This window comes from Gigantopelta aegis, unplaced genomic scaffold, assembly GCF_016097555.1.
Source record: "Gigantopelta aegis isolate Gae_Host unplaced genomic scaffold, Gae_host_genome ctg3872_pilon_pilon, whole genome shotgun sequence".
NCBI classification, from domain to species: domain Eukaryota; kingdom Metazoa; phylum Mollusca; class Gastropoda; order Neomphalida; family Peltospiridae; genus Gigantopelta; species Gigantopelta aegis.
In genome coordinates this window covers 12,678-23,721 of record NW_024533557.1, presented here as the reverse complement: position 1 = coordinate 23,721, position 11,044 = coordinate 12,678, and the positions used below count along the sequence as shown (strand labels likewise).

The 11,044-nt window shown below is 34.7% G+C and overlaps 1 protein-coding gene across 1 annotated transcript; it reads right to left on the bottom strand.

Moving 5' to 3' along the window:
- Positions 1-699: 699 nt before the first annotated feature.
- On the bottom strand, positions 700-1,257 carry LOC121392472 (sarcoplasmic calcium-binding protein-like). Its single transcript, XM_041523672.1, has one exon. The coding sequence runs from the start codon at positions 1,255-1,257 to the stop codon at positions 700-702; it is 558 nt and encodes a 185-aa protein (XP_041379606.1).
- Positions 1,258-11,044: the final 9,787 nt, after the last annotated feature.

Genomic DNA, 11,044 nt, shown 5'->3' with positions numbered 1-11,044 from the left:
TTTTATAATGTGCCTTTGGCCTTTCTGCCTAATCTGGCCTTGTGGTCTTAGACTTAAGAATTCTTTAAGAGAAAAAAAACCCTGAAACTGTGCATAAGCTGTGAAGTGACATTGTATTAATGATATTTGATAAACCTGTGCCCACAAGCTAAAAATACTTGTGACTGTAGTATCAGGATAAAGTGGTAATGGTGCATTACTACTTGTCAAGAGTGTCATGGAGAGCATAAAGATGATGATGAAGTTTGTATGTGATTTTGTTCACATTGAACCATTAGCCAAGTCTTGGTTTTAAGTCAATTCCATATGCAAACAAATTACGTGAAATTTAAAATTAAAGTATTATCATAAGAATGCATTGAAACTGTTCCCTCATGCACAAAAATGCATGTACACAGGTCAAACTTTAACACTGTAACTCATCAGCAAAAAAAGAGTTTTAAAAGGAATGCAAAGCTGGTAACAAAAGAAGTCATCCTTACTATATGCATGTAGTACAGAAAACATACTGTCTCAAACATCTCTACCACAACAAGCCATTATTCATATTTATGTCAAAATTGACTTTCATACTTTACTTTAACACCCTCATAAACAACAATGTTAATCACAAATTTTATTGAATAAATCTTCTAATATGTGATTATTATTGCATCTACATGCTGTCAGCTATACTAAATTACAGTTCACTAGTCATTCTTAAGCTGAGAAAAAGTACTTCAAGTAACTTTCGCGAGTTTCTGAAGGATCAATGAAACCGTCTCCATTTGAGTCAGCTGCTTTAAAATATGCATCAATCATTTCCTGACTTGCATTAAATGCCTTGTAAACCTGGGAGTACTCTTCATAAGATATCACTCCATCTTTGTTGGCATCAACTACTTCAAAAACCATATCTGCTAATTTTTTCACATGTTCTTTGGCATCAGGTTGAGAGACAAACTTCTTTGCTTGTTCTATAAACTCTTTTTCTGTAACTCCTTGTTCATCTGCCAATGTTATAGACTGCATTATTTTAAAATAATACTTTTCAGCATCAGGACCTTCATTTCGATAGGTTGCTATATTTTTAGCAACAAGAGCAATGTCAGCATTGCCAAGAATACCATTATTATCTGCATCCAGTAGGTCAAAACGCATTTTCATTCTCTGAATCCAGGTAGGATTGTCAGTGAAGGAGGTAGTCATCCTGACTTGTGTCTGGAAGATTCTCAGCAGGTTAGAAGAAGAAACAAGTGTTAAAAGTCGTTTTTCCATTGAATCTCAAAGCTACAACTAACCTGATAGAAAGCAAAAGAAGTCAATTAGATTTATAATTACATGTAACATAATCAGTCAACCAAAACAAATAATAAATGAAGTGGGCATGAAGCAGCAATATTAACAGTACCAGCAATAAAATGCTGGTTACAATGCGAGAGCTGCTCCAACTAAAGACAAAAAGGCAAGGTCTAGTTGAAAGATAAAAATGATTATTCACATAGCTGGTGGTGATGTCTATTTAAACTTACAGAGCAGTTTGTCTTTTTAACCAAGTCTTGGTTACCATAGTTTCATCAATACAATGTGTTGACTTATTCACAAAGCCAAATTATCATACCTTAATATTTTAAGTCAATAAAAAGCCATAAAATAATCTTTGTAGTTTACTACCCACTTATTGAAGCCATGAGCAAGAGACAGATACTAAGGTATCTGTCACTAACCACTACTTATGATGGGATACTTGGAAAACTGTAAATGCTCATCTCAAAAGCTAAGATAATCAAATTAGCAGTCCACTTCTATAGTAAAAGGAATATGTTGTCACAAAAGTAACTTTCCATTCCACCAGTATCTGTACAATCTGACTGGCTATTCAGTATAGTAGGAGAACTTTCAGTACTTGAAGAAAAAGATTGATCCAGAAAAGATTGCTATTTCGACATCATTCAATTTCAAGTATTGTTGAGCTCAGATTTCACATTAAAATAACCATTCACATGACTTTGTCTATTAATGCTCCTTCACCAAAAAATGCATGCATGTACACAGGTCAGACTTTAACCCTATTACTTATCAGCTAAAAAAGTTCTGAAAGGACTGCAAAGCTGGTAACTAAAGAAGTCATCCTTACTGTGTGCATGTAGTACAGAAAACATACTGTCTCAAACATCTCTACCACAAATAAGAAGCCATTATTCAAATTTGTGTCAAAATGACTTTCATATATTACTTTCATAAACAACAATCATCAATTTTACTAAAAAAAAGTATTTTGGTATCTGATTACATCTACATGCTGTCAGCTATATTAAATTACAATTCACTAGTCATTTTAAGCTGAGAAAAAGTACTTGCTGTAACTTTCTGAGTCTCTGAAGGATCAATAACACCATCTCCATTTGTGTCAGCTGCTTTAAAAAAGCATCAATCATTTCCTGCCTTGCATTAAATGCCCTGTAAAAGTGGGAATACTCTTCATAAGATATCACTCCATCTTTGTTGGCATCAACTACTTCAAAAAACCATATCTGCTAATTTTTTCACATGTTCTTTGGCATCAGGTTGAGAGACAAACTTCTTTGCTTGTTCTATAAACTCTTTTCTGTAACTCTTGTTCTTCTGCCAATGTGACAGACTGCAGTATTTTGAAATAGTGTTTTTCAGCGTTTGAACCTTCATTTCGATAGGTTGCTATATTTTTAGCAACAAGAGCAATGTCAGCATTGCCAAGAATACCATTATTATCTGCATCCAGTAGGTCAAAACGCATTTTCATTCTCTGAATCCAGCCAGGACTGTTAGTAACAGACATGGGGCAAGCACTTGAGTGCTTGTGCTTGAAAGCACTTTAAGCACATTTTTTGGAATGCTTGGAGGTGCTTTCAAGCATTTATTATATATATAAGCATTTATGCTTGTGCTTGTGCTTAAGCACTTTATAGCATTAGTGCTTTAAAGCACTTTATAAGCACTTTTAAGCACAAAGGCTGCAAGTTCTTTGTGCACTTAGCAATTCTATTAATACTCTTTTGCTATCATCTGTTTATCCATCATTAGCAAATATAACTACAACTGTGTTCGGAGTTCCTGTATCTTTTTATGTAGTAGAGCAGCTGTTTAGTGTGGCAAGCAAGATCTTTAGGCCAGAGAGATGCCGACTGGTAGATACTATATTCTATAACTAATGTTTATACGATTAACAAGAAGTATTTTAAAAGTTGACATAGATAAAAGAATTATTTATTTGAAGGACATTTTTTGTCAAAAATGCTTGTGCTTGTGCTTCAAGCATTTTTTAAGTGCTTGAATTTGTGCTTCAAGCACTTATTTTTTAGAAGCATAAATGCTTGTGCTTGTGCTTAAGCTCTTTTATGAATGCTTTAAGTTGTGCTTCAAGCACTTCAGTAAATGCTTGCCCCATGTCTGGTTAGTAAAGGAAGTAGTCATCCTGACTTGTGTCTGGAAGACTCTCAGCAGGTTAGAAGAAGAAACAAGTGTTAAAAGTCGTTTTTTCCATTGCATCTCAAAGCTACAACTAATCTGATAGAAGCCAAAAGAAGTCAATTAGATTCATAATTACATGTAACATAATGTAAAGGAAGTAGTCATCCTGACTTGTGTCTGGAAGATCCTTAGCAGAGTAGATGAAGAAACAAGAGTTAAAAGTCGTCTCTCCATTGAATGTTAAACCAACAAATTAATCTAATAGAGCTATAAAAGTCAATTATGCTCATAGTTCAGATGTGGCAATAATCAGTCTACTAAATAAAATGATACATGAGCTAGACAAAAAGGAAGATCTAGTTAACAAATATTATCGACATAGCTTAAAAACTGTCAGTCGAGGATGGTGGTGATGTCTATTTACACTTACAGAGCAGTGGTGTCAAGTCTTGTTTACCATAGTTTCATCAATACAATGTGGTGATTTATCCACAAAGCCAAACTGTCGCAATTTATATTTAATCAAATTAAGAAGCCACAAAGTAATCTTTGTAGGTTATTGTCCCATGAACACGAGACAAATACTATTTCAGCAAGGTGTCTGTCACTAATCATTACTTACATACTATACATACTATGCATACCATACTACAACTTAGTTTATCACAACAGAATGGCTGTTAAAACGGTATTCCCATCTCTGTATGCAGCTGTACTACATAGACACATTTGAATGTTTTTGACCACTACATACCAGTGATACCATTGCATATGTGTAACAGTGATCACGATATACTACTGTATATGTGTAACAGTGATCACAATATACTACTGTATATGTGTAACAGTGATCACAATATACTACTGTATATGTGCAACAGTGATTACAAATATACTACTGTATATGTGTAACAGTGATTACAATATACTACTGTATATGTGTAACAGTGATCACAATATACTACTGTATATGTGTAACAGTGATCACAATATACTACTGTATATGTGTAACAGTGATTACGATATACTACTGTATATGTGTAACAGTGATCACAATATACTACTATATATGTGTAACAGTGATTACAATATACTACTGTATATGTGTAACAGTGATTACAATATACTACTGTATATGTGCAACAGTGATTACAATATATTACTGTATATGTGTAACAGTGATCACAATATACTACTGTATATGTGTAACAGTGATTACAATATACTACTGTATATGTGTAACAGTGATTACAATATACTACTGTATATGTGTAACAGTGATTACGATATATTATTGTATATGTGCAAGTCGTAACTGTGATCACGATATACTGTATTGTATATTTGTAACTATGATCACGATATACTATTGTATATTTGTAACTGTGAATCTGTGATCATAATATACTACTGTATATGTGTAACAGTGATTACGATATATTATTGTATATGTGCAAGTCGTAACTGTGATCACGGTATACTGTATTGTATATTTGTAACTATGATCACGATATACTATTGTATATTTGTAACTGTGAATCTGTGATCATAATATACTACTGTATATGTGTAACAGTGATTACGATATATTATTGTATATGTGTAAGTCGTAACTGTGATCACGATATACTGTATTGTATATTTGTAACTATGATCACGATATACTATTGTATATTTGTAACTGTGAATCTGTGATCATAATATACTACTGTATATGTGTAACAGTAATTAGATATATTATTGTATAATAATATGTGTAAGTCGTAACTGTGATCACGATATACTGTATTGTATATTTGTAATATGATCACGATATACTATTGTATATTTGTAACTGTGAATCTGTGATCACAATATACTACTGTATATGTGTAACAGTGATTACATTTATTATCCCGCCCCGTGATTTACCTCCATCTCACCCTATCATCTTTGAAGATATCACCGCAAAACCTAATTCGGGCCGTAGCACTACAAACGGAAGGTGCTGCTGGACCATCTGGAATCGACGCCAGAGGCTGGAAACGTATGTGCACTTCCTTTAAATCTGCGTCGGTCAACCTCTGCAATTCTTTGGCCTTGGTGGCCAAAGATTGTGTTCTGAATATGTTGATCCACAAGGAATCGCAGCTCTATTGGCTTGCCGACTAATCGCCCTTGATAAAAGACCTGGTGTCAGACCAATTGGTGTGTGTGAGACTGCCAGACGCATCATTGCCAAGGCAATACTGAAGATCATAAAGTCGACATACAAAACACGGCAGGCTCAATCCAACTTTGTGCGGGACAAATTGGGGGTGCGGAGGCTGCAATTCACGCGGTGAGGGAACTGTTTCAATCAGATGAAACAGAAGCTGTGTTGTTGGTCGATGCCCAAAATGCCTTTAACTCACTCAATAGACAATTGGCTCTTCGCAATGTACCCTCTCTTTGTCCCTTATTGGCTCCAATCTTAATCAACACATACCGTGATCTAGCAAACCTCTACATTGACAACTCTGTACTCCTTTCTCAGGAAGGGACAACTCAAGGAGACCCACTTGCTATGCCAATGTACGCTGTCGCAATACTACCTCTGATCAAGCAACTAACTACAGCTGTGAAAACAAGCTTGGTATGCTGATGATGCAACTGCAATTGGTACCCTGGAATCTCTCCGAAGATGGTGGGATGAGTTAGTGTCATTGGGTCCGGCCTTTGGCTATTTTGTGAATCCTGCGAAGACCTGGCTGGTGACTAGAGACACCCACCAATCCCCAGCAACTTCCATCTTTCGGAACACTGGGGTTAACATCACCGTTGAAGGAAAACCACATTTAGGAGGTGCCCTTGGCTCCACTCAGTTCATTGAGACCTTCGTACTCCAGAAAGTCCATATTTGGAAACAGGAGCTAAACCAGCTTGTGTCTGTGCCTCAACTCAACCTCACGCAGCTTTTGCTGCATTTACTCATGGATTAACTAGCAAATGGTTATATACAATGAGAACCATCCCAAATATTAGCCACTTGCTCCAACCATTGGAGGACATTATAAGACAAAAACTTATTCCAGCCCTTACAGGCTTACCTCCACCTAACAATAAAGAAAGGGACCTATTGTCTCTTCCTACCCGTTTGGGAGGCATGGGCCTACTCAATCCCACTTCAATTTCCCAACAAGAATATAATTCCTCCAGGAAGTGACTGCTCCACTTGTCAAGTGTCTTGTAAACCAGCTCCCCGAATATACTACCGAAATCTCCTTACAGCAGCATCTGAGAAAGAGAGACATCCACAGGAGGAAACGGCAAATCGCAACTAATGCCGCTGCAGACCTGCGAGCAAATCTCCCCCACACCTCAAGTTTGCAATGGATCTTGCACAGGAAAAAGGTGCATCAAGCTGGCTAAATGCAGTCCCTATAAAGGAATACAGGTTCTACTCCACAAAGGGGCCTTCAGAGATGCTATCGCTTTAAGATATGGGAGGCTTCCTCAACACCTTCCCGCCAGCTGTCCATGTGGCAAGCCTTTCTCGGTGGAACATGCCCTATCCTGCCCAAAAGGTGGCTTCCCAATCCTGCGTCATAATGAAATTCGGGACTTGACAGCTAATTTACTATCAGAGGTGTGCCATAATGTTTCCACCGAACCACACCTACAACCCGTTACCGAGAGTCGTTAACTTTTGCTACTTCCAACGCACAGGACGGCGCCAGATTGGACATAGCTGCAAATGGTTTTTGGGGTGGTCGGTTTGAGAGGACATTTTTTGATGTGAAGGTGTTAAACCCTTTCGCCCCTCAAACCGACACACCAACCCCTCGGCAAGCTATCGATCACACGAAAACGCAAAGAAGAGAAAGTATGAACAACGTATTCGAGAGATTGAACACTCCTCATTTACACCGCTGGTAATGTCATTGACAGGGGGACTAGGACGGGAGGCTAATGTGGCATATAAGCACCTCGCCTCCCTTCTGGCAGAGAGACGGAATCAACCTTACAGCAGCACAATGGGCTGGCTTAGATGTTCCCTTCGTTTGCCCTCCTTCGGTCATCCATCCTCTGTATCAGGGGCTCTCGATCCTCTACTGGTCGTGTCATTCAAGAACCTCCTCCTATGGACCTGGTCTCTTCTGAGGCCCAGTTGTCCACGGTGTAAATTTAATTATTGTTTAAACACATCATATCATATAAGTATCTATAATATGTACTTCTATTATTTATTTATTTATTTATTATAGTATACATGTATATTACTAGCATAATAGCTGTGTTATTGTATATAGTGCAATTACGAAACATAATATTACCAGGAGAAAAAAAAAAAAACTGTATATGTGTAACAGTGATCACAATATACTACTGTATATGTGTAACAGTGATTACGATATACTACTGTATATGTGTAACAGTGATCACAATATACTACTATATATGTGTAACAGTGATTACAATATACTACTGTATATGTGTAACAGTGATTACAATATACTACTGTATATGTGCAACAGTGATTACAATATATTACTGTATATGTGTAACAGTGATCACAATATACTACTGCATATGTGTAACAGTGATTACAATATACTACTGTATATGTGTAACAGTGATTACGATATATTATTGTATATGTGCAAGTCGTAACTGTGATCACGATATACTGTATTGTATATTTGTAACTATGATCACGATATACTATTGTATATTTGTAACTGTGAATCTGTGATCATAATATACTACTGTATATGTGTAACAGTGATTACGATATATTATTGTATATGTGCAAGTCGTAACTGTGATCACGGTATATATTTGTAACTGTATTGTATATTTGTAACTATGATCACGATATACTATTGTATATTTGTAACTGTGAATCTGTGATCATAATATACTACTGTATATGTGTAACAGTGATTACGATATATTATTGTATATGTGTAAGTCGTAACTGTGATCACGATATACTGTATTGTATATTTGTAACTATGATCACGATATACTATTGTATATTTGTAACTGTGAATCTGTGATCATAATATACTACTGTATATGTGTAACAGTAATTACGATATATTATTGTATATGTGTAAGTCGTAACTGTGATCACGATATACTGTATTGTATATTTGTAACTATGATCACGATATACTATTGTATATTTGTAACTGTGAATCTGTGATCATAATATACTACTGTATATGTGTAACAGTAATTACGATATATTATTGTATATGTGTAAGTCGTAACTGTGATCACGATATACTGTATTGTATATTTGTAACTATGATCACGATATACTATTGTATATTTGTAACTGTGAATCTGTGATCACAATATACTACTGTATATGTGTAACAGTGATTACATTTATGGACATAACTGCTAAGCATTTTAATAGCTTGTGGGCAGTAACTCTTAATTAGGTGCACTTTAAATAGATAAAATTTAAGAGAATTCAAGAAAATGGCCAAGCAACCTTGTGAAGACATCCTGCTACACGAAAACAGCAGCTAACTCTTGTCAATAGACCCACGAATTTCTTTAAACGTTTCTCAACGTACATAACTTCTTCTAATTTATTTTAAATTTTTCTCACTAATGCTGATTGTAATAATATTCATTGCTCCATCACGTACTTAACATCACTTATGCTAAGTGAGCGATTTTCCTTATACAAAATAATCCCCGACTGTGTTTTGACAATAGTTAGAATGCAAATATAATGCAAGTTAGATGTTTTTTCTCGTCACTTCACGACATTCATGTGCTCCTGATGTAACAGTGATCACAATATACTATTGTATATGTGCAAGAGTGACCACAATATATGTAACAGTGATCACAATATACTACTGATTATGTCCAACAGTGACCTAATATACTATTGATTATGTCCAACAGTGACCACAATATACTACTGATTATGTCCAACAGTGACCTAAATATACTACTGATTATGTCCAACAGTGACCAGCACTACTGATTATGTCCAACAGTGACCTAAATATACTACTAATTATGTCCAACAGTGACCAGTACTACTAATTATGTCCAACAGTGACCTAAATATACTACTGATTATGTCCAACAGTGACCACAATATACTATTGTATATGTGCAAGAGTGACCACAATATATGTAACAGCGACCACAATATATGTATGTCCAACAGTGACCAAGATATACTACTGATTATGTCGCCACAATATACTACTGTATACTGTAATAATGATCACAATATACTATTGTATACTGTAATAATGATCACAATATACTATTGTATACTGTAATAATGATCACATATACTACTGTATACATGTAACTATGATATTCATTTACATACACATACTGTTTAAATCAACTGGATCAATGAGATGATAATTGAAACCTCTTTTGACTAACACTCCAGACAATTGTTGTCCATCTTGACAAGTTCTAGCAGCTAATGATCCCATTATCTATATAGTATAATAAAGTATATTAATTTTTGGTATGTTTTTATTTATCCACACACATCTTTTGTGTGAAAACTTTAATAGTGCATTAATTGATTTTTTTAAAATAAATGTAGATGGCATAATTTTGACGTGGCTTTTACTTAGTGAGCAACAGATAAAAAAGCTAACTGACCTTTTCTTTCATTCATTTACCTATTTACAATATGTTTTAGACTTACTAAGATGCTTTAAAACCACAATGCATTCTATCCCTATTTTGATGCCATTTTACAATTACTAGTGTAGAACAAACCACAAGTACTTACTCGACTTAAGTTGCAATTAGCATGCATTGTACATGTATGTTTTCATAAAATAATAATATAATGTGTTACAACTAAAATGGTGATTGATAGGTTTGGTAGTTTGTTAAAATAAAGGCTGTTATTTGAATTATCAAATATGTATCTATTTAATTTTAATGCTTCTACTGTATGTATCTACCGTAAACATCAAAATTTTCGAGGTAGTTATATTTTCGTGGTTGACACAAAACGCAAAAATTAGACTCACGAATAATTAATAATCAAATTTTCGCGAAATTACGAGTTTGCAAAAATTTTACGCACGAAAGTTTGAGCAGCAAAAAATTTTGACATTTACGGTATTTAATTTTAATACTCTTCTACTGTATTTACATATGTAATACATATACATGTACATGTACATACATGTACATTAACAATGAATAATGATGTAAAATGCATAATGTATGTGCGAACTAACCTTAGCCATCTTTTCCCCTCTAAAGTAAAGTTCAAACTGCTTGAGTATTACGTGGAGTATGAATAGTACCTTGAAACTCCTATTAAAACAAGAGCAATCAGTGTTACTTTAAATTATTATACTTAGTAATATACATTATTATAAATAGTATGCAACATGTAGAGTCAAGACCATTTGACAATTTTAAACACAGTCTGAATGCTATTAATTCTCAATTCTAATTAAGAATCACCACCATTATTTAAATACATGAAAATTATATTATAAAGACCTCATTGTCTTCAAATTCTCTTAGTAATCCTTGTTTTAGTCTCATCATTTCATTTTGCTCTCCATGTACTAGAACCTAAACAATAAATGTTGTTAAGTAGATAGGTACATGTATTTTTAAAAAAGTAAAT

Excerpts from the sequence above, each read along its gene's own strand:
- LOC121392472 (XM_041523672.1), bottom strand. The coding sequence starts at position 1,257 with ATGGAAAAACGACTTTTAACACTTGTTTCTTCTTCTAACCTGCTGAGA.